Below are 23,186 nucleotides of genomic sequence, written 5' to 3'. Positions count from 1 at the left end.
TTTATCCTTTAAAAAGGAAAAAAATAGTCCTAACTTCTGATGGGATATGAAAATTCATCTTTTCATTCTGTTCAATACAACAAATTTATTTAACACCAACCTCAAAATACAAAGTACAGTGAATAAAATTACTTCAAAATTGAGAGGTTTTCCTTCAAAGGGTTCACTGTCTAGCAGGAAGGCCAAAGATAGTGCAGAGTGATGACCTGGCAAGCACCTGACAGAGAAGATGATGTGGAGACACGGCTTGGGTATTAGGAAAGGCAACACAGTTATGACACTTGGCGGTGACTGGTAAAAAACTTTTTTCAGGAAAACAAGTGTGGAGAAGGACATCTAAAGCAGATGGAAAAGTTAATGTAAAAGCATGGTGGTGTAAAACAGCCTGGCACGTTCAAGAAACGTGCAACAGAGCACGGATAAAATGTATTTTCTAAGAGAAGATAACAAACGCTCGGGAAAAGCCAAAGGCTATGACTGAAGGGCTGCAGGGTACCCACATGGGCATGCTGCATGGATCTCCTATGGTCAGCGCCAGCCTCCAGCTGCAGCATCTTCTAGATCCACTGCAGCAACTTCTGGATCCACTGCAGCATCTGGGCAGAGGCTATAGCTGTGGGCAGTCTCTAGCCAACAAGTAAGCACAGCGAGGGTCTGGGGCCTCGACGTTTCTGCCTGATACAGGTCAGGCCTCCTTTTAACAGCCCTCACTCCTCCAGAGCTCCGCAGTGGCTTGTTCAGAACCGTAGGCACTACAGTGCAATTTGAGGCCATCTCTGCCCCATCCTGCTTATCCAACTTTACCCTTCACAGATATCACTAATAAACCCCTTCCATTCCTAACTGCCTCAGTGTCTACTCACCCAAGGATCCCAACTGGCACAGGGGCCCTCTATGCCATGCATACAGACAAAGGAGAGCCCTAACAGGACGTGGACGTAGGAGTAAGACGAGACTGGGGTTTCAAAAGATCACTCTGGAAGGTGTATGGGAAGGTAGGCCAGAGGGAGCTGGCACGAGAGATAAGAACACCAGACAGGAAACTACCGCAGGAATGCTGGTAAGAGTGAAGTTCCCAAACCATGGCAGCCACAGGGAGGTGGCAGGGGTGTGGAAAGGAAAAACGGATTCTCAAGGCAGTCACAGGCCAGAAAAATAGGACTGGCCAGACAGAACATACCAGGACTGATTCCCAGATTGCTAGATTGGAGGGGACTGGGTGAATGGCAAGACTATTAACCTAGAGAATACCAAAAGAGTTCACTGACACTAGATGAGAAGGAAAAGGAGCTCAGTTTTGCCTTTGTTGAGTGAGGTGCCTATGGGCATCTAGAGAAATATGGCCAATGTGCAAGACATCTTGGAACTCAGGAGAGGGTCTGGACAAGAGACAAACTTAAGAAACGGTGGCACACAGGTAGTTAAAACCATGAGCGTGAACTGGGGTTGGATGGAGAAGAGAGGGCCAGAGAAGAGAGGGCTGAGAACAGAATCACCTACACATAAAGAAAAAAAAAACAGGAGAGGAAACAGCCAGGAGCAAGATGGCTGAACAGAGGGCTCCACTGATTGTCCCCGCAGGAACACAAAGTTTAACAACTATCTATACAAAGGGAGCACCTTCACAGGAAACAAAAGTCAGCTGAGTACTCACAGTGCCTGTTCTTGACTTCCTATCGCTGAAAGAGGCACTGAAGAGGGTAGGAAAGAGTCTACAATCGCTGACGCTACCCCTTCCCCATCTCTGACAGTGGCTGCGTGGCACAGAGAATCCGTGCTCTTAGGGGGAGAGCGCAGTGATTTTGCAGCTTTGCTTTGAAATCAGCGCTGTCCTTTAACAGCGGAAAGCAGAACCAGGCTGAACTAAACTGATGCCCACACACAGAGGGAGCATTTGGACTAGTCCTGGTGTGAGGGGAATTGCCCATCTTAGCAGTGGGAGGTAGAGCTCTGACAAGCCTTGCCACTGTGGGCTAAAGTGCTCTGCGGCCCCACGTGAGCCTGAGGGGCAGTCTAGGCCACAAGGATGGTAACTCCTAGTGCTGAGCTGGGCTTGGAGACAGTGGACTGTGGCGGCATGAGACCTACTGAGACACCAACCAGTGTGGCTAAGGGTGTGCTGGCATCACCCCTCTCCCAGGCCCAGGCAGCACAGCCCATGGCTCCAAAAGAGACCTCTTTCTTCTGCGAGAGGAGAGGAGAGAGAAGAGTGGAGAGGACTTTGTTTTCCATCTTGGATACCAGCTCAGCCACAGTAGCACAGGGCACCAGTCAGGGTCATGAGACCCCCTAATGCAGATCACAACACCTAAGTCCTTTCAAATATCTGGAAAGCCTTCCCAAAAAGGATGGATCCAAACAAGCCCAGACTCCAATGACTACAATAAATACCTGACTCTTCAATGTCCACACACTAATAAACATCCATAAGCATCAAGACCATCCGGTAAAACATGACCTCATCAAATGAACTAAATAAGGCACCAGGGACCAATACTGGGGAAACAGCAGATACGTGACCTTCTAGACAGAGAATTCAAAATAGCTGTTTTGAGGAAACTCAAAGAAATTCAAGATAACACAGAGAAGGAATTCAGAATTCTATCAGATCACTTTAACAAAGAATTGAAATAATTTTTAAAAATCAAGCAGAAATTCAGTAGTTGAAAAATGTAGCTGACCTATTAAAGAATACATCAGAGTCTCTTAATAGCAGAATCTATCAAGCAGAAGAAAGAATTAGTGAGCTTGAAGAAAGGCTATTTGAAAATACAGAGGAAAAAAAAGAAAAAAGAAAAAACAGTCATGAAGCATGCCTACAGGGTCTAGAAAAAGCTTCAAAGGGCAAATCAAAGAGTTACTGGCCTTAAAGAAAGGTAGAGAAAGGCGGGTAGAAAGTTTATTCAAAAAGGTAGCAACAGAGAACTTCCCAAACCAAGAGAAAGGTATCAATATCCAAGTACAAGAAGGTTATACAACCAACACCAAGCAGCTTTAACCCAAAGAAGACTACCTCAAGGCATTTAATAATAAAACACCCAAAGGTCAAAGATAAAGAATCTAAAAGCAGCAAGAGAAAAGAAACAGGTAACTTACAATGGAGCTCCGATATGTCTGGCAGCAGACTTTCAGTGGACACCTTACAGGCCAGGAGAGACTGGCATGATATATTTAAAGTGTTGAAGGAAAAAAACTTTTACCCTATAAGAATATATCTGGTGGAAATATCCTTCAAACATGAAAAAGAAATAAAGACTTTCCCAAACAAAAGCTGAGAAATTTTATCAGCTCCAGACCTGTCCCAAAAGAAATGCTAAAGGGAGTAATTCAAGCAGAAAGAAAAGGACATTAATGAGCAGTATAAATCACCTGAAGGTATAAAACTCACTGGTAATATTAAGTACACGGAAAAGGATAACACTGTAGCTGATGTGTGTAAACTACTCTCATTGTAAGTAGAAAGACTAAAAGATGAACCAATCAAAAATAACAACTTTTCAAAACATAAACAGTACAATAAAAGTAAAAACAAAAAGTTAAAAAGTGGGGGAGCAAAGTGAAAGTGTAGAGTTGTTATTAGTTTTTTTTGCTTGTTTATGAAAGCAGGGTTAAGTTGTTAACGGCATAAAATAATGGGTTATATGGCAGTACCTGCTAGCCTCATGGTAACCTCAAATTAAAAAAAACAACAAATACATAAAAAGACCAAGAAATCACACTGCCAGAGAAAATCACCTTTACTAAAAGCAAGACAGGAAGGAAGAAAAGAAGAGAGGGCCACAAAACAATCAGAAAACAAAAAATAAAATGGCATGAGTAAGTCCCTGCTTAGCAATAGTAATACTGAATGTAAATGGACTAAACTCTCCAATCAAAAGACATAGAGTGGCTAGATTGGGGGGGAAAAAAGACCCAATGATTTGTTGCCTACAAGAAACACATTTCATCTATAAAGATACACACAGAGTGAAAATAAAGGTACAGAAAAAGATATTCCATGCCAATGGAAACCAAAAAAAGGGCAGAATAGCTATACTTATTTCAGATAAACTAGATTTTTGAGACAGAAACTGTAAGAAGAGACAAAGAAGGTCACTACGTAATGACAAAAGGGGTCAAATTCAGCAAGAGGATACAACAATTTTAAATATACATGCACCCAACATTGGAACACCCAGATAGATGAAGCTAGTATTATTAGAGCTAAAGGGAGAGATAGACCCCAATACATTAGCTGGAGACTTCAACACCCCACTTTCAGCACTGGAGAGATCTTCCAGACAGAAGATCAATAAAGAAACAGCAGACTTAATCTGCACTGTAGACCATATGGACCTAACAGATATTTATAGAACATTTCATCCAACAGCTGCAGAATACACATTCTTTTCCTCAGCACATGGATCATTTTCAAGTACAGACCATGTGATAGGTCACAAAACAAGTCTTAAAACATTTTTTAAAAACTGAAATATCAAGTATCTTCCTGTGGAATAAAACTAGAAATCAATAACAAGAGGAATTTTGGAAGTTATACAAACACACAGAGAAAAAATGTTAATGAAGGACCAGTGGGTCAATTAAGAGATTAAGAAGGAAGCTGAACAATTTCTTGAGACAAATGATAATGGAAACACAACATTCCAAAGCCTAAGGGATACCACAAAAGCAATACTAAGAGGGAAGTTTACAGCTGTAAGTGCCTACATCAAAAAAGAAAATCTTTAAATAACCTAATGATGCATCTTAAAGAACTAGAAAAGCAAGAACAAACCAAATTCAAAACTAATAAAGATCAGCTTTTATAAATAAATGTATAAATTTACCTCAACCCAATAAAGATTGTAACTTTGCTTTTAACTTAACAAGTAGCTCTTAAAAGTCATTTAAAAAAATGAGAAAACAATGAGAAAAGTTGCATTTATACCTCACAAGAATAGAAAAGATCAAGGATTTTAATACAAATCATACAAGTTCTAAAAGAAAACATGAAGGGAGACATCTTCCTAACTATGACTCAAAATCCCTAAACGCTAAGAGTGATAAATATATCACCGTATCTAAATAAAACTAAACATTTTCTATGTTGGAAAAAAAAACACCACCATTAGGTGTTTTGTCAAAAGACAGATGAACCAGTTAAAAAAAAAAAAACTGTAACATAGGGCTCATCTCACTAATGTTTAAATGAAGTCATGAAGAAAATGACCAACATCAACTATAGTAAAAAGGATATAAACAGTTTGCAGAAAGACAAATTCAAGAGCTTTTAAATGATTGCTGTTCAATCATTCCTAAGAAGAATACAAATTAGAACTAGGCTGGGATAGCATTTTTGACCTATCACATTGGCAAAAATCCAAGTTTGATCTCACTTTGGTGGCAATGTGGCAATAACTATAAAAATGACAAACACATTTCATTTGACTCAGAATTTCACTTTTATGACTATCTCCTATAGATACACAAGCACAAGTGTGAAATGGCACTCCCAGTGGCACTGGAAGTGAGAGCACAGACTGGAAACAGCCTGACTGCCCATTCATACAGGACTGGATAATCACACTAAGGAACACTCATGCTGTTGAAAGGGTAGAACAATGAGAAAGCTCCATGTGTATTGACATATAAAGATCTCTAAGATGTATTAAGTGAAAAAAGCTAGGTAGCAACCTATGCTGCCTTTTGTACACAAAAAAAGGGTTAAAATGTGTTTCATATTTACTTTTATATGCACCAAGAAATTCTGGAAGGACATATGAGAAAATAATAAGGGAGAGGGAAGAAGTGGGTTCTAGGAGCTAGATGGATAGTAGACATGATATGAAGACTTACTATACACCTTTTTATATTTTTAAACCATGTGAATGTTTACTCAAAGTATTCCTCTTTAAAAATTACATTCACCACTATTTAGAGTGCATGTTTTCCAAATGTATGACTTCTACTGATTTTCAGTAACATATAAAACTGGAGTCAGCCAGGAGCGGTGGTTAACACCTGTAATCCTAGCACTTTGGGAGGCCAAGGCGGGCAGATCACGAGGTCAGGAGATCAAGACCATCCTGGCCAACATGGTGAAACCCCATCTCTACTAAAAAATACAAAAATTTAGCTGGGCATGGTGGCATGCGCCTGTAGTCCAAACTACTCGAGAGGCTGAGGCAGAAGAATTGCTTGAACTGAGGAGGTGGAGGTTGCAGTGAGCCGAGACAGCGCCACTGCACTCCAGCCTGGTGACAGAGTGAGTCTCCAAAATAACCAAGTACTGTAAAACTTCCCTAGTATAGACAGTCTCAAAATGACTTCTCAGATTTCTGCCCAACTGGAATATTTGTTTTAAAACTACAGTTTTGGCCGGGCGCGGTGGCTCACGTCTGTAATCCCAGTACTTTGGGAGGCCAAGGTGGGCGGATCATGAGGTCAGGAGATCGAGACCATCCTGGGTAACACGGTGAAACTAGTCTCTACTAAAAATACAAAAAAAATTAGCTGGGTGTGGTGGTGGGCGCCTGTAGTCCCAGCCACTCGGGAGGCTGAGGCAGGAGAATGGCGTGAACCCGGGAGGCGGAGCTTGCAGTGAGCCCAGATCACGCCACTGCACTCCAGTGTGGGAGTCAGAGCAAGATTCCATCTCAAAAAAATAAATAAAGAAACAAACACTGCACTTTTGATACTTGCTAAATACATTTAGTAACTAGAACTGACCTATTACCCAATAGAGGTCCGTAAGTCAAAAAGCTGCTCTAGATAACAACTTAAAATGAGTACTACAGTTATCGAAGAGTTCTGCATTATATAACTTGCTCCCAAGTTTTCTCTATGAAATCATTTTTATAGAGATTTTCCTGACCTATACGTTCACATAAATCTGAAAGACTCAAACCAATGCGCCTCAGGAACAATGCATCTGAAACAGGCTTTGTATTGCTTTGTAATTATCACCTACCATATACAAGGAAACATCTCATTTGTGATCATTAGAGTTTGTAAATGAAAGAGACCTCCCAAAAATCACCTAAAATTTTATGCTCATAAAATCTTTCCCTCCTTTCTTATTTGACTCAAAGCTAAACTATCTTCCTAGGCATGATTTCTAGGATAATCAGGTGTGAATTCTGTCAGTTATCACAGCTATTATAATTATCATAATTGTCAATTATTAATAAAGTTTTTATGCCTCAGTTCTCTTGAGAAAAAGCATAACAAGTTGGCTCAAAGTATCTTAAAACGCTTTCTTTTTATTAGCTTCTATCTCAGAAATCCCATTAACCATGAATAAACAATTGCTTGAATATACCAGTACCTTATTTTTGCTTCTTTTCCTGGAGGAGTTGAAGGGATAGATAGTCCACAAAGTTTGGAGAATTCTTCTTCATCAGCATATATAGCTGTGCTATGTAAAGGAGGATCTTTCAAAAGACAAAAAAGAAGACAACTTTAAAAGTCTGGCTATTTGGGCAATACTGAAGTTTATTCCCTTACAATGGAGTACAAAACAATCTTTGTTCAACTAACAAAATCAAAATCAATTAAACAGGCCACTTCCCAAATGTTTTTGATCTCACACTTCAACAATAAAAATTTTAAACCCTATCACCAACAAACACATGAATATTTATGAATAATAAACCTTTATTACCGCACTTATATGGAATTATTTTTGGTGTTTGAAACAGGGCCTCACGCTGTTGCCCAGGCTGGAATGCAGTAGTGCGATCTCAGCTCACTGCAGCCTGGAGCACCTAAGCTCAAGCGATCCTCCTGCCTCAGCCTCCTGAATAGCTGGGACTACAGGCACATGCCACCATGCCCAGGTAATTTTTAAATTATTTGTAGAGACAGGGTCTCACTATGTTGCCCAGGTTGGGGAAATTTTAATGAGATAAAAATATAAATCGGAAATCTAACATTTTCTTTCCTCATCCCTGTCAGGTGTCATACACTCTGCATTAGAGACCACTGCATTAAACTATAAACTCTACAGGCCTAGAGAGGTCACCTCACAAAGTGCCCTGCATATAGCGGTCATACAGTATTTTTGAATGAAAAGCCCTTTGGGGAGATTCCAGGCCTCCCTTACTTCCTCTCTGCTTTACTCTGGGATGCCAGAGCCTTTAGATAGCATATAAAGGTACCTTGAATGAGGAAGAAGATACAAGAGAAGGAGAGCAAATGGACTTGGTGGAAAGGCATAGAAAAGAGATGCTAAGAGGAGAAAGATGCTCCTAGCGGGTGCTCAGGAAAGAGGAGTAACAGGAGAGATCCAAGACTTATCGCAGGGTTAGAGAGCTTGAAGAAGAGGTGGCCAGTGGTGACAGAACTAAACTGCTGTAAGGGGGCCTGGTAAGAGCCAAGCAACCATTTCTTCATGCTCAAAGTTTAGCACGACAGTGCAAACTTCAACATTTTTTCAACTAAACAGCTGCTTAAATAATGAACATATCAACTGCACAATTTTTAAGTTAGTAGTATACTTTGTATTGCCCTCAACAAGGCAAAGGGATTTATTTACTCCATTGCTGTGAATAACAAGAGGGGGAAAAGAAATAGAACAATCCCAAATGTTCACAGATAACCACTCATATAAACTGGATTCTCACAACTTCACAATAAAAAGACAAATAATCCAATTTAAAAACGGGCAAAGGGTGAACAGAAACTTCTTCAAAGAATATGCAAATGGCCAATAATCATGTATAAGAGGGTCAAAGGGGAAAAAAAGCAAATGGTCAGCCATAAGCACACTGAAAAGGTGCTGAACACCATTAGTAATTAGGGAAATATGAATCAAAACCATAATGAGATAGTACTTCACACCCTAAGCTTAGGCTAGCTATTATTTAAAAAACAAAAACAAACACACACCCAGAAAATAAGAAGTGTAGGCAAGGATGTGGAGAAACTGAAATCCTTGGGCACTGCTGGTGGGAATACAGGCACCGCGGAAATGGTGACTCCTGAAAACATAAAATATATATGATCCAGCAATCCCATTTCTGGGTAAACGCCCCAAAGAGGGGAAAGCAGGGACCCAAACAGCTATTGATACACTCATGTTAGTATTAATAGCAGCATTATTCACAGTCAAAAAGCAGAAGTAACCCAAGGGTCCATTAACAGATGAATAGATAAATAAAATGTGGTACATACAGACTGTTCTTCAACGTAAAAAGGAAATTCTGGCTGGGCGCGGTGGCTCACGCCTGTAATCCCAGCAATTTGGGAGGCCGAGGTAGGTGGACCACCTGCGGTCAGGAGTTCAACGCCAGCCTGGCCAATATGGCAAAGCCCCATCTCTACTAAAAAATACAAAAATTAGCCAGGCGTGGTGTGGAAGGGAGGGGAGCGCTTGGAATCCCAGCCACTCGGGACGCTGAGGCAGGGAGAATTGCTTGAACCTGGGAGGTGGAGGTTGCAGTGAGCCGAGATTGTGCCACTGCAGTTCAGCCTAGGTAAGAGAGCAAGTCTTTGCCTCCAAAAAAAAAAAAAAAAAAAATTCTGACTCAGGCTACAACACAGATAAACCTCAAAGACATTATGCTACATGAAATAAGCCAGTTACCAAAGAACCAACTATTGTATGCTTCCTTTCACATCAGATTCCTAGAAAGCAGAATGATGGTTGCCAGGAGTTGAGGGGAGGGGAGAACGGGAAGTTGTTTAATAGAGCATTTCAGTTAGGAAAGATGAAAAAGTTCTGGAGATGGATGGTGATGATGGTTGCACAACAATGTGAATGTATTTATCTGCTACAGAGTTCATACACTTAAAAAAGGTTAAAATGGTAAACTATATTTTACCACCCATACCCCCACCAATACACTCATACCCACAATGAGGTGCGGGGATGGCTAGAATAAAAAACTCGGTAAGTTTCAGTGAAGCTGTGCAGAAACGACAACTCTCATACACTGCCATGGAATTATAAAGTCATGTAGCTGCTTTGTAAAACAGTTCCTTAAAAAGTTAAAAATAGAATTACCGTAGGACTCAGCAATTCTGCTCCCACCATATGCCCAAGAGAAGTGAAAAAAGCCCACACAAAAACTCATACACAAATGTTCATGGCAGCATTATTCATAGTGGCCAAAAAATAGAAACCACCTAAATGTAACTGATAAATGGATAACAAGTTGCGGTATATTCAAACAATGGAGTATTGCTGAGCTATAAAAACGTGTAGGAATGAAGCAGATACACACTACAACATGGATAAACTCTGAAAACACAAACTAAGTAAAAGAAGCCAGTCACAAAGGACCAGAGTCTAGGATTCCACTGATATGTACAGAAATGGCAAATCTGCAGACAGAAAGGAGATTCATGGCTGCCAGGGGCCTGAAGGAAGGGGGAAGAGGGAGTGACCACTCATGGGTACAGGGTTCTCTACAGGATGATAACAATTTTCTGGAACTAGATAATGCAGACAGTTGTACAACCTTGTGAATAAACTAAAAACCAATGATGTGTACACTTTAAAAGGGTGAATTTTATGGTATGTGAATTCATTTCCATTTTTTAAATTATGGGGTTTTAGGTTCAGATCTTTTAGATTTAGATTTTAGACAAATAGGACATTTTTATCAAGTCATAATAAAAGACATTATTCTGGTGAATGTATTTCACCTTATAAAATGTATAATATTTTCTTTTATTAACAAAAAATTAAACCAAAGCCTTCAAAATTCTCTTAAAACTTATTCCAGCAAAAATGCCTGACTACTACAGTTCTAGATGTGGGGGCACATGGCATTTTCTCTGTCATTTCTGGCCTCTGGAGTGCCCAGTGACACAAGCAGCCCACCCTGACAACTCACACACTCCTGGCCAGCCAGGTACTGATCTTTTACCTCATACGCCAAAGGAACACAGGTGAAACTCTCCCACTGGCTCTCCCAAAGCACCCCCTGCCTCCATGAGTTTAGGACAAAGGAAAATTACCCATACTCTTCTCCTCCCTAAATTAATGGCTCTATCAAATGGCAGAATGAAGTGAGAAATGTATTCTATGTTCCTCTTGTTACAGAGTACTATAGTAAGTGTCCTCATGTGACTGGATTGTTAACGAATACCACTAGAAGAGTGCCACCACTTTGATAATGTTCTTAGTTTCCATGTACCTAGACGTGAGAAAAATTAATTCAAATTATCAAGTACTCCCCAGAGAACATTATATTTACATGCAGGCAACTAATTTTTATATTTGAAGATATTTCTAATTTTTATTATATCTGGCCTAAATGTTGTTGCTTTAGAGTTATGTTAGGATAAAGATTTAAAGTACTAACCAAAGGTCTCATCAGGTTCTTCATCTTTCTCATTTTCACCCAGCCTGCCAATGCTTGAGACATCAGAATTATCAGGAAAGTCGAACACGTCAATAGGCTTGCACTTTTGACCAGCTTTCTAAAAGTGAATGAAGTTGAAGTTACTGAGTTGGCTCTCACAAAGAACAATAGGCTGATTTATGCAGCAAGAATATTCTTGTAATCACTGCTGCCTAAGGAAGCAATCCTTAAGCATGGGGTGATGGATTCACTACCTACCCCGATTGGGTCATTATACAACATAGACACGTATGGCAAGATCAAATTATACCCCACAAATGTGTACAATTACGATGTTTCAGGTAAAATAAAAAGAAAGAAGCAAGCTAACACTTTTTGGGGACACAGACTCTTTTGATAACCTAAGGCAAGGATTGGCAAACTTTTTCTATAAAGGACCAGAAAGTAAATTATTTTAGGCTTTGCAGGCCATAAGGTTTCTCTTTTGACTACTAACTCAACCGCTGTCATGTGAATGACGACAGTAACCACACAGAAAAGAATGAGCATGGCTGTGTTCCAATACAATTTGACTTTTAAACACTGCAATTTGAATTTAATATCATGTTCACATGTTATGACATAGTCTTTTCATTTTATTTCAACCATTAAAAAATGTAAAAACCATTCTTAGCTTGCAGGGATATACAAAAACAGGTGGCAGGCTAGATCTGGCCCATGGACCAGTTTGCCTACACCTCTGACCTAGGGAAAGTGATGGGTCCTATCTCCGGAAATATGCCCATATACCCAAAAGTTCATAAACAGTTTTAAGGGTACACATGGGTTAACAACTCCTGACTAAAGGACACCAGGGTTTACAGTTCAATATACTGATATGCCCATGAAGTCTGCTACCCCAAATCTAATGAAACATGAAAACATATATAAAATGAGAAAAACTTTCATGGTAGTTCCGGAAAATGTGGAAGGGTAGTATTAACAGATACGAAAATAAGAAAATTCTGGCAGGTATAAAGGAGGTAAAATAAAATTGGCAAACCATATACAAACTTGACCATTCAGATGCCCCCAGTAAAAGAATCATTCCTGGAGTGCTTGTGGGTGGAATGCAAAGAGAGCTGGCAGGTCTTCCAGCTCCTCCCAAGGCATAGGGGGCCTCCACATGTAAGGCACTGCCTTGCAGAGGGAAGGCCAGGAAAGCTGAATCCATTCCAGGAACTCTGGGCTTCCAGCTAAGGCTGGAGCTTAGATAAATCCCTCCGATGCACACTGGACTTTGGCTACTAATGGCAGGGGCAAGGCAGGACAACTGAGAGAAACCCACCCAAAGAACCCGCGAAGTAATGCTGGGGTGGGAGCAGAGCGTTGAGCAAAATCCTGCAGGGTGATCCCAGGGTTTCCCAGAGGGGAAGAGAGCTATCCTCTTCAGGCTGGAGTTAAGGACTATGCAGGACAAAGAAAGCTCAGGGCAGAACAAGCAGAAGTAACTCCTTCCAGGGTGCCTGGCACTGTCATACACTGTTAATGTGAGATTACAATGCCAATCACACAAGCCACTGGAAAAAATATTGGAATTAGCAATCAAGAACATTAAAGAAATGTACACACTTTTCACATACATTTATTCTAGGACTCTAAAGAAAAGTAAACCTGTAATGTGAACTAAGTGGAGTATCATGAAATCATAAACAATTCTTGAAAAGTACAACGAGAAATGGCTTTAAGTGAAAAAAGTTGACAGCATTGTACAATTTTTACATGAAGCCAATTATCTAAACGAAAATAAAACCAACCTAGGCTCAGAAATAAAGGAAATTCTAAAACATTAACAGAAGTCATTTTATCCACTATACTGGAAAAAGTGTGAGGAAAATGAACACACTTTTTCACTACAAGAAACATTGAACTTGCCAAGTGAAGTCTACAAAACTGAGGTACTCAAAAAATGTTATTTTGTACTGTTAATTTTGAGAAAACTACAACACAAAAAGATAACTTACATCTTTCACGGAATGTGTTCTTTCTAAAGTGTTCTTCGAACGTCTTGCACTATTAAACAGCAAAAAAAAAAAACCCACAAGAGTTATGAAATAGTTAAAATAACTGAGGAAACACCATAGTTATGATCCTTTCCACACATTTTTACAAAAAAAAAAAAAAGAACCCATATTCCACAAATTTATTTTTTATAGGTCAAATCCTATCACCAATGTTATAAAATAACATACCTCTCCCCCTCAGGGACATGGAAAAGTTGGAATCTTGCTGTTAACTTTTTCCCTGAGGCCTTAATCAATCAGCAGTGATTGACTTTCTCTGCAGAGCTGAACAACAAGGGGAGGTAGGCTAATGCTAAGTCCGGACACCTGCTCCATCCTGTGCCTGGCTCTCATATGTCCTTTTCTCATTTAATTCTAATAGTCCTATAAGGTAGAAGTGAATCCCATGTTACAGATGTATGCTTGCCCACAGCAACACGGAGCCAGGAGGGAGACAAGCCTGCATTAAAATTTACATCAGTTCAAATCCAGGGCCTGCCCTTGACCTCCCTTCACACTCTCTCAGTTGGGCCATAGCTTTAAACGATAAAGTTGTATATATATCTTCAACAAGCTTCAAGGAAACAGATGTAACAATGGTGACTAGAATAAAAACGAGAAATAACAGTGGCAGGAATTATATATTATTATTACTAATAGTGCCAGGAGTCAGTGAATATGTACAGACTATCCTCCACCAACCAGGCATCATACAAGGGTACGGGGGGATACTCTGGAATAATACAGTACATAATTCCTGACTTTAAAATATGCCATGCAGATTGTAGCCATATTTTTCTCATTTGTAGATAGCAAAATCAGCTTAGTGAGTCTAAACCAATGTTTTAGTATCCTTTTATTTGATATCATTTCAAGCTCACAGAAAAGTTGCAAACAGTACAAGGACCTTCTGTATGCCCTTTACTCATTTGCTGTGTGCGTGCGCGCGTGTGCGTGTGACTGGAGACACTGTGCACCTCCACCCCTAAATACCATAGTATGTCTTTCCTAGGAGGGCATCATCCTGCATATTCATGGTACAATTTCTAAAATCAAGGAATTTAACACTGATACCATAATCTAATCTACAGTCCATACCCAAATCACATCAATTGTCCTATAATGTCCTTTTAAGATTGCCAGGCCAGCATTTTAAAAAAACAAACAAACAAAAGGAAAATATAAAATGAAACATTGCACTGGATATACTATGTTCATAAGCCTTTTGTTTTGTTATGTGTGGATGTGTGCCCATGTGTACTAAGTGTGATGTAAAACATCATTACTGTGAATCACAGTTTAAAAAAAAAAAGTTAGAAAACTGTTCAGAGCGGTGGTTCCCAGACTGGAGTGTCATCAACATTCTCAGCAGGGCTTGTGAAACAGGTTGCTCCGCACCACCCCAGGAGTGTATGATTCAGTCCCTCTGGGGCGTGGCCTGGGACTCTGCATTTCTAACAAGTTCATGATTTATTTACTTAGTTCATGAAACCTAAGGAAGAAGGTAGGACAAGTACTGGTTTTATGGCAATTTTATAGATGATGATTCCGGGGTTCCTAAAATTTAAGTGACTTATCAAGGGTCACAAAGCCAAGTAACAGAAACACAACAAAAACTAGACCACATAAACTTCTTCATCTAAACTCTTTGAGCTGTCTTGTCCTTTCTTGGAGGGGGAAAAAAGTCAAGGTTCCTCCTTGCCTTAGGTTGCAGTCAAGGTGGGGCTTCTGAGAGATAGAAACCTCTGTGACAACCCACAGGTAAAATTTCTGGGCCAGGTGCGGTGGCTCCCGCCTGTAATCCCAGCGCTCTGAGAAGTCAAGGCGGGCGGATCATGAGGTCAGGAAATCGAGACCATCCTGGCCAACATGGTGAGACCCCATTTCTACTAAAAATACACAAATGAGCTGGACGTGGTGGCTCACGCCTGTAATCCCAGCTACTGTGGAGGCTGAGGCAGGAGAATCGCTTGAACCTGGGAGGCGGAGGTTGCGCCACTGCACTCCAGCCTGGGCTAGAGTGAAATTCCGGCTCAAAAAAAAAAAAAAAAAAATTCTGTTGTATGTGCATTAGTGTGTTCTGGGAGGAGGCCTGAACAGATTTCATGAGTCTCAAACCCCCCAAAAGTTAAAAAAATAAAAATAAAGACAACAAAAACCACTAGCCTTTCGGATCAACTCTTTTCAGCTGATATTCAAGGCTGACATTCTTTTCTAATCCTCTTCTCCACTGGCCCCAGGAGTCTGGTCTCGGTTTCCCCACCTACCTGCGGTGTCCTGCTCCAGCTTTCCACCCTAACCCCGCACCTGCCAGCACCACCTTCTCCAGGCAGCCTTCCCCGCCCGGGGGAACTCCTGTTGTCTTCAGACCGTCTTGGCGCACGGTTTTGTGCACGGTCTGCAGCGAGCCGAGACCCTTCCCGCCAGATCCAGGCCGGGCCTTGGATGGCCATTCGCCAACCAATCAGCGACCAGCATTCTAGAGCGCGTCTTGCTAACCGACCAAACGCGCGCTGGCTTTGATAAACAACAACCGCTCGACCCACCCTGAAGAAAGGCCGGCGGCAGCTCGCTCCCCCAGCCACGCTTGTGCTCCGGTCTGTGGTTTGCAGTCCGAAAACACCAGCGTCTTCAAAATAAGAAAACTGATTCCCGGAGAGTAAACTCCACTCACATTAAAGTCTGCCAAATCGCAGGCAACAAGTATTCGCTGAATGTTTTGCTTTCAAGCTAACACTTCGACACTCACTACTCTGGACGGCACGACTGCCCCCCACAAAACGACACGACACTGGCTAACGTCTTCCCGCCCGCCAGGCAGTGTTAGGCCCGTGCGGGTGGGAATCACTCTTATCCCCACTAGTCTGACGAGAAAGCCGGGACCCGGGCGACTGGCCACTCGGGCGAGCTCCACAGTGGAGCACGAACAGCGCCGGGAGGCGCAAACCGCGGCAGGCGAGGAAGCAGTTCAAGCTGGTCTCCGGCCCCGCGCTCTGAGGGTCGGCAGTACTTACCCCTCAGGCCTGTGAGGCCGCGACCGCCGATGCCTCCCCCGCGGAGCCATGGTGCCGCCCTCCGCTCCCGAGCGACTGGAAGCTCCCGCCAAGCCCCTCGCCGCTCCGAGCAGCCAATCCGGGCCGAGCACGCGCGCATGCGCAGAACTTCCTGAGCGGGCCCCGGGCTCCTCCCCGCCTTGGAGCGCGAGGGAAAACTGGGCCTGGCTATCACACCGCAACGGAACTGAAGTCCATGCCGCACAACCAGTTGCCTACGGTCCATGTCACGCCAAAGTTTTCCGGGCTTTCCTCCCACCCGCATCCCCAGTTTTCCAGAGCCCGAAAGCCCCAGAGCCACGTGGGACCGCCCCCTGTGGGTGGGGAAAGGGGAGGAGCTAGTGTCCTTGAGCCTGTGGGCAGGTAAGTGGGTGGGCGCAGACCAGCGTTCGCAGCTGGTGCCGCTGAGGCCGCAGTGGTCTTGACAGACCCACAGGATTTGGCTTGCAGCCCCTGCTGCCTTTATCAGCTGTCTGAGCTTAGCATGTTACTTTACCTCTATCCCAGCACCTTCATTTGTAAATGGTCAGGGTTCCTTTTGTTCTTTTATTTTGTTTGTTTAAAAATGTGTAATGCAGAAGAATGAAATTGAACCCTTACCTTACACCGCGTATAAAAATTAACGCAAAATGGATCAAACACCTATATATAAAGGCTAAAATTAAAACTCTTAGAAGAAAACAGAGCAAAAGCTTCATAACATTGGACTTGGTGGTATGATTTCTTGGATATGATACCAACAGCAGTTTGGGATGATGAAAACGTTTTGGAAATAGTGGTGGATGGATGCACAAGATGAACGTACTTGATGCCACAGAACTGTAAACTTACAAACGGTTAAAATGCTAAATTTTGTTGTGTATATTTTACTATGATAAAAAATTACGTTTCATACATATAAAAGAATATAACGTGTAATGTAAGGATAAAAACAAACATCCGTGTAACCAGCACTGGATGGGGATATGAATCATTATTATACATAACTCTTGGGTACCCCTCTGAATGGCACCCTCCTCCTCCAGAGAATAACCACTGTTCTAATTTTATGTGTATCATTCCTGTGGTTTTCTACCTTGATATAGCCCCAAATAATGTATTGATTATTGCATGTTTCTAAACTTTATATGATATTTGGTAGGTATTCTGCAAATGTCCTTTCTTACTAAAGCTATTGCTTTTATTTTTTATTTTATTTTTCCATAAATTATTGGGGTGCAGGTGCTATTTGGTTACATAAGTAAGTTCTTTTTTTCTTTTCTTTTTTTTTTTTTTGAGACGGAGCCTCGCTCTGTCTCCCAGGCTGGAGTGCAGTGGCCCAATCTTGGCTCACTGCAAGCTCCACCTCCCGGGTTCATGCCATTCTCCTGCCTCAGCCTCCCGAGTAGCTGGGACTACAGGCGCCCGCCACCACGCCCAGCTATTTTTTTAATATATATTTTTTAGTAGAGACGGGGTTTCACCGTGTTAGACAGGATGGTCTTGATCTCCTGACCTCGGGATCCACCTGCCTCAGCCTCCCAAAGTGCTGGGATTACAGACGTGAGCCACTGCGCCTGGCCGAGTAAGTTCTTTATGGTGATTTGTAAGATCCTGGTGCATCCATCACCCCACTGCACCATATATGTTGTGTTTTATCCTTTGCCCCCATCCCACTCTTCCCCCTAAGTCCTCAAAGTCCATTGTATCATTCTTAATGCCTTTGCGTCCTCATATAAATCTGTTACTGTTAGATGTATCCGCAGTTGCATCTAAATCTGCATGTAGCTGCAGTTCATTTATGTTCAGTCTTTGGAATGCATAAGTAAATACTCCATATTTTATTTATCTGTTCTCTTGTGTGTGGGTGTATCAGTTGTTTGCAGTACTCTGCTGTTACCAACAATACAGCACTGAACACTCTTATAGGAGGTTTGCAGGGGACATGTCTAAGAGCTTCTCTAGGGATAGATTCAGTAGGGATATTACTGCTATGTAGGATACAGAGTACAGCTTTCCATGATAATACCAGTGTTTACATGTTGTAGATCATACAGTTTACACCTCCCCACTGGCTTCAAATACTATCAATATTCAGCATTTTAAAGACTTTTACATTGTTTATCCAGTGAGTTAAAATGGGTTTCCATATGGGCATCCTGTTGGGTTTTGGTTTGCATTTCCTGTAAGTTGATCATCTTTTTTACTGCTTATAGGCCATTCCTATTTCCTCTTCAGTGAAATGCTTGTTTACCTGGAAATCATGTGGGCAACTGCCATAGAAGGGAATCACCTGTAAGGTATTAAAGGTAGTTCCCTGTGGGTGGGTAGACATAAGTTCCTGGAGCCACTAAAAGTAGTTGCCCTTAAGAGAGTGAGTGAGAAGCTCCGTTTTCTAGGAAAGGGGGTGTAGTCAAACCTTTTGTGCTTGCGGGTCTGAAAAAAGAAACTACCCAGTCAAAACAAGAAGGGGTTCAGCACTCTGGGTGGAAATAACAAACGCTCAACCCAAATACATGTAAATAATAAAAGAAAATCAGGAGCGTGCATCACTGAAACGTCCAGGGTTAGAATGAGTGTGCAGCGGAGTTGGATGGAGAGGTTTGAGAAGCGGGCAGGGCCCTGAGTCACTGAAACGTCCAGAGGTAGAATGAGTGTCCAGCTGAGTTGGATGGAGAGGTTTGAGAAACCGGCAGGGCTCTGAGTCCTTTTGCTTGCCCGCCTTGTACGTCGACTTTTCCAGGGGCCAGGTCTTCTGTTTTCCCTCTTCCTTCTGGATTTACCGAGCACTTATGATGCAGGCGTTGTCCTGAGTGATTAGTATCTGTTGACTCATGTAATCCTCTCAATTACCCTCTGCAGTAGGCACTGTAATCCCACGTCTCAGCGGAGGATCCCAGGGAGCGGTCCCAGTGACAGCAAGTGGTGCTGCCTGCGTGAGCTCCTGGGAGCCTGGTCCAGAGCTTGAAACCCGGCAGCTATTCCATGTCTGTCTGAATTCCACCATTCAGAGAAAGAGACTCCGTATCTCCCAGCCTTCCCAGAAAAAGGGCTGCCGCGCCTACCTGTATTAGGGCTCTCCAGAGAAGCAGAACCAATGTACATACGGGGACAGCAGGGAGAGATTTTAAGAACTGGCTCATGCGAAAGTGGAAGCTGGCAAGTCTGCAATCTCTGGGAACAGGCGCACAGGCTGGAAACTCAGGTAAGAGTTGATGTTGCCATCATGAGTCCAAAATCCACAAAGCAGGCCAAACAGTCTGCAAACCCAGGCAGAGGGTCTGTGTGGCAGGATTGAGGAGAATTCCTTCTTCAGGAAACCTCAGTCTTAAGGCCTTCAACAGATTGCATGAGGCCCACCCACATTATGGAGGGTAATGTGCTTCAGTAAAAGCCTACTGATTTAAATAGTAATCACGCCTAAAAAACGCCTTCGTGGCAGTACCTAGACTGGTGTTTGACCAAACAACTCGGCACCATAGCATAGCCAAGTTGACACCTAACATTAACCATCACACTGCCCCTGAACCAATCCCTGTGGCCAGGGAAATGGAATACACTCATTTGCTTCCTGGCACCACCTGGATTCCGGCTGGAACTGGAGTGGCGGGGAGCCGGCTATAAATTGGGAAAGGGGGAAATGCATGCTGCGGAGACAGATACATCCATGACAGAAACTTGCGCAGGGTTGTAGAGCTGTTCATAGGGAAGCTGGATTCCAACCCACTCCTGCCTTTGTTCCATGCTGCTTCCGCAGTTAGACTGTCAGCTTAGGGCAATGATTCTCAGCTTGGGTGAGGGGAGGGCAGAGGGAAGGGGGTCTACTAGGATGCCTGGGGCGGGGTAACCTGATAAAGCCAGTGGATGCTATGACAGGAAGGAGACTCCCGGGGTGCCCTGAGCAGAGGTTGTGTGAGAGCCCTACCTACGATTCTGACCCAGAAGAGCCATCTCGGAGTTTCTGTAGTGATTTGTGGTGTTGAGGATGGAAACCACAGCATCTCTGCGAGTTTCTAGATATAGAAAGCCAGGTGGGGAGCCTGGTTTGGAGTGGCAGGAAGAGAACACAAAGGCTCATCATAAGCCCTCGATATAAATGTGGGGGCTGGAGGCTGGTCATAGGGGAGAAGGGTGTGTAGAGGGGAGAGGAGGTGCCCAGCAGATTCCAACCAATCAGGAAAGAAACTCCCCGCAAGGAGAAAGACGGGTTACTTTTTAGGGAAGCCATGGCCAGTATTTTCCATTTTAAGATGGTGCCTGTGTTGTGCTGGTCTCTTTCCACCAGTTAACCGTCAGTAAAGTTTGCTAAACTCCACAGCCTTCTGTGTCTAAGGGGCGGTGAGGAAGGAAGGATCGTTAGCAAGGTAGTCGAGCAGACGTGAGCAGGGCAGGAGAGGGCCTCTACAACCAGGAAAGCATCTGAAGCTGGTGATTAGCAGCTTCCCGATAAGATCCAAGGATTTGGGTGAGTGAGCTCAAGCAAACGCGGTGAGAGGCAAAATGATGGCGTTTAGCTGGTAGACGGGAGAACGCCTCAACTGCGCATGTGCACAGCCTCGGTAAACACTGCGTTTGTGGCCCCTCCCAAGTGCTGGCAGGCCACTGCCCTTCAGGACAGCCCTCCCCAAGGGAAGAATCTGGGGACAGGTAACATGCCCCCTCCCTCAAAGCATGCTAACGTATAAGACCCCAAGTCAAAGGCCACACAACACTTGACTCTCTCCTGTCCCCGCTTGGCCCTCTTCCAAGTGTACTTCCTTTTGTTCCTGCTCTAAAACTTTTAAATAAACTTTCACTGGGCTCTAAAAGTTGGCTCCGTCTCTCACTCTGCCTTGTGCCCCTTGGTCAAATTCTTTCCTCGGAGGAAGCGAGAACTGAAGTTGCTGCAGACCTGTGTGTATGCACTGCCATTAACGAGCTAGTGTTCAGGGTGGGTGAAGCATGCTTATTAGAAGGGATGGGCTGAAAACGCAGGAGTGGAGGCAGCGGGGTCAGGAGTCCTAGAGGTGATCTGGAACAATGTGAGCAACTGCAAGGAACTTCAGGGACACCAGAGGACCAGAGGCTTCAGGACACTGGAGGACATAGGTAGCAGGTCCTTAAGTTATATGCTTTCATATTTGGGAAATGGAAAAAAAAAAACCTGTTGATTTTATTATACAAACTATAGAAAATAATGACAAAACTTTTGGGAGGCTTGGGATAAACTGAGTGCTTGGGCCTGGACACTTCCATGTGGAAATATATGTTCCCTGTGAGGAGGTTGATGTATATGTGAGTTCCATGTTTTGGAATTGTTAGTTTGATTTTGATTGATTGATTGGATTGAGACAAGGGTCTCACTCTGTTGTCCAAGCTGGAGTGCTGTGGTGACTTCATAGCTCACTACATTCTCAAATTCCTGGGCTCAAGCGATCCTCCTGCCTCAGCCTCCTGAGTAGCTGGGATTACAGGCACATGCCACCACACCTGGCTAATTTTTGTGTTTTTCGTAGAGACAGGGTTTCGCCATGTTGCCCAGGCTGGTCCCAAACTCCTGGGCTCAAGAGATCCACCTACCTTGGCCTCCCAAGGTGCTGGGATGACAGGTGTCCGCCACCGTGCCTGGCCTCATTCGTTTGATTTTAAGTGAGAGTATTATTTTCTATCTTACAGGGTACTCATGAAGATAAGAGAAGAATGTGGGGGCCCCTGGATACACAGAAGGACGCCATTTCTTACTGGACTTAGCTTTTCTCCAGGGAGCTCTTCTGTTGAATTTTCTTTTCAGCACTGGGTCCACTAGGGGGCAGATGAAGAAAGGGCCTGGAGATTTGACGATGTCATTGGAGCACAGAGCTCCTCACTTTCAGACATGGTGAATACTGCTTCAAAGTCAGTTCAAGAAGATGAATAAGACTATACATTTTAGCTGCGCTTGCTTAATCCTTTTCCCCTTTCACATAAATGATATTCTTCCACAATTTATTTGATCCATTCCTGTCCATTTCCCATAAGGCAAAGTATGATTTTCTATGATGGAGAGGAAAAGAACTGATGTCTCAAATTTTCCCACTTTCTTATATAACTTCCTACAGCACTTACTAATTATTGGGTACACAGGAACATCTCACTCAACTTGGCAGTTTAATGAAGTTGTTATCTGTTTTAAGCAGACCCATTGTTCAACCTCTGTAACTATGACACTGCAAAACAGACTTAACACATCCCAGGAGGGCAGAGATGGGGGAGCAGAGGAAAATACTTTCTCTTGGATGTTCTCTTTAAGAAAAAGAGGAAATAAAATCCAGAAAGGAAGTACTCCTCGCCTTTTACAGTTAGAGGGCAGAAAGATTTTTTGTAGCAAACAACAATGACGTTAGATCTCTTCCTATGTCACATGCTTTTCAGCATTTCCTGGGTGCTGTTACCCGGCTGCTGAACTTACTTGCTGTGTAACTAATGTTGTTTTACTTTTTCCAGAACTAACTGGCACTGCTCCTACCCAAGCTGCGATCACACGGCTAAATAGGTCTGGCCAGTACATCATGACCATGCAATGTCTCATGCTTCAGATTCCATTCTCAGCTCCCCAAAGGGCCAGGAGAGTCTGGTGCTGGGACCCTGGCAGGAGCATGCTAGCAAAATTCAGGATTTCTTTAGCCAAGGAATGGCAGACTTCCAACCTGCATAAGCAATAACTTTACAACTGAAACGGATGTAAAAAACCCGAGAAAGAGAAAATGGAAGGACATCCCAGAGAAAAAGTGTTTTTGTTTTTAAGGAAAATAAGGACAGAAAAGTAAGAAAGAAAACGTCTACAGTCGAATCTTATGTCTATA

At 42.9% G+C, this 23,186-nt stretch overlaps 1 protein-coding gene and 1 long non-coding RNA gene across 5 annotated transcripts in view; one reads left to right on the top strand and one right to left on the bottom strand.

Moving 5' to 3' along the window:
- Positions 1-16,476, bottom strand: part of CENPU (centromere protein U) — a 43,271-nt gene extending 26,795 nt beyond the window's left edge. For 2 of the 4 annotated variants that reach the window (XR_647631.3, XM_003899406.4), the window contains exons 1-4: positions 16,348-16,475; positions 13,295-13,343; positions 11,292-11,409; positions 7,307-7,412 (exon numbers count right to left, since the gene is read on the bottom strand). Coding sequence is in view for 3 of the 4 variants with exons in the window: in XM_003899406.4 (XP_003899455.1) it covers positions 7,307-7,412; positions 11,292-11,409; positions 13,295-13,343; positions 16,348-16,397 (323 nt within the window). In the remaining variant the exon portion in view is untranslated. Of the gene's footprint in view, positions 1-7,306; positions 7,413-11,291; positions 11,410-13,294; positions 13,344-16,347 lie in introns of all 4 variants that reach the window. The other 2 variants (XM_009207960.3, XM_017959256.3) reach the window with 1 other exon arrangement.
- Positions 16,477-17,851: 1,375 nt separating this feature from the next.
- On the top strand, positions 17,852-22,328 carry LOC108586169. Its single transcript, XR_004182597.1, has 3 exons — positions 17,852-18,966; positions 19,045-19,570; positions 22,021-22,328. It is a non-coding gene; the product is annotated as an uncharacterized LOC108586169 (long non-coding RNA).
- Positions 22,329-23,186: the final 858 nt, after the last annotated feature.

Source organism: Papio anubis, chromosome 3 (assembly GCF_008728515.1).
Source record: "Papio anubis isolate 15944 chromosome 3, Panubis1.0, whole genome shotgun sequence".
Taxonomy (NCBI): domain Eukaryota; kingdom Metazoa; phylum Chordata; class Mammalia; order Primates; family Cercopithecidae; genus Papio; species Papio anubis.
This window is presented reverse-complemented; position numbering and strand designations above follow the sequence as displayed.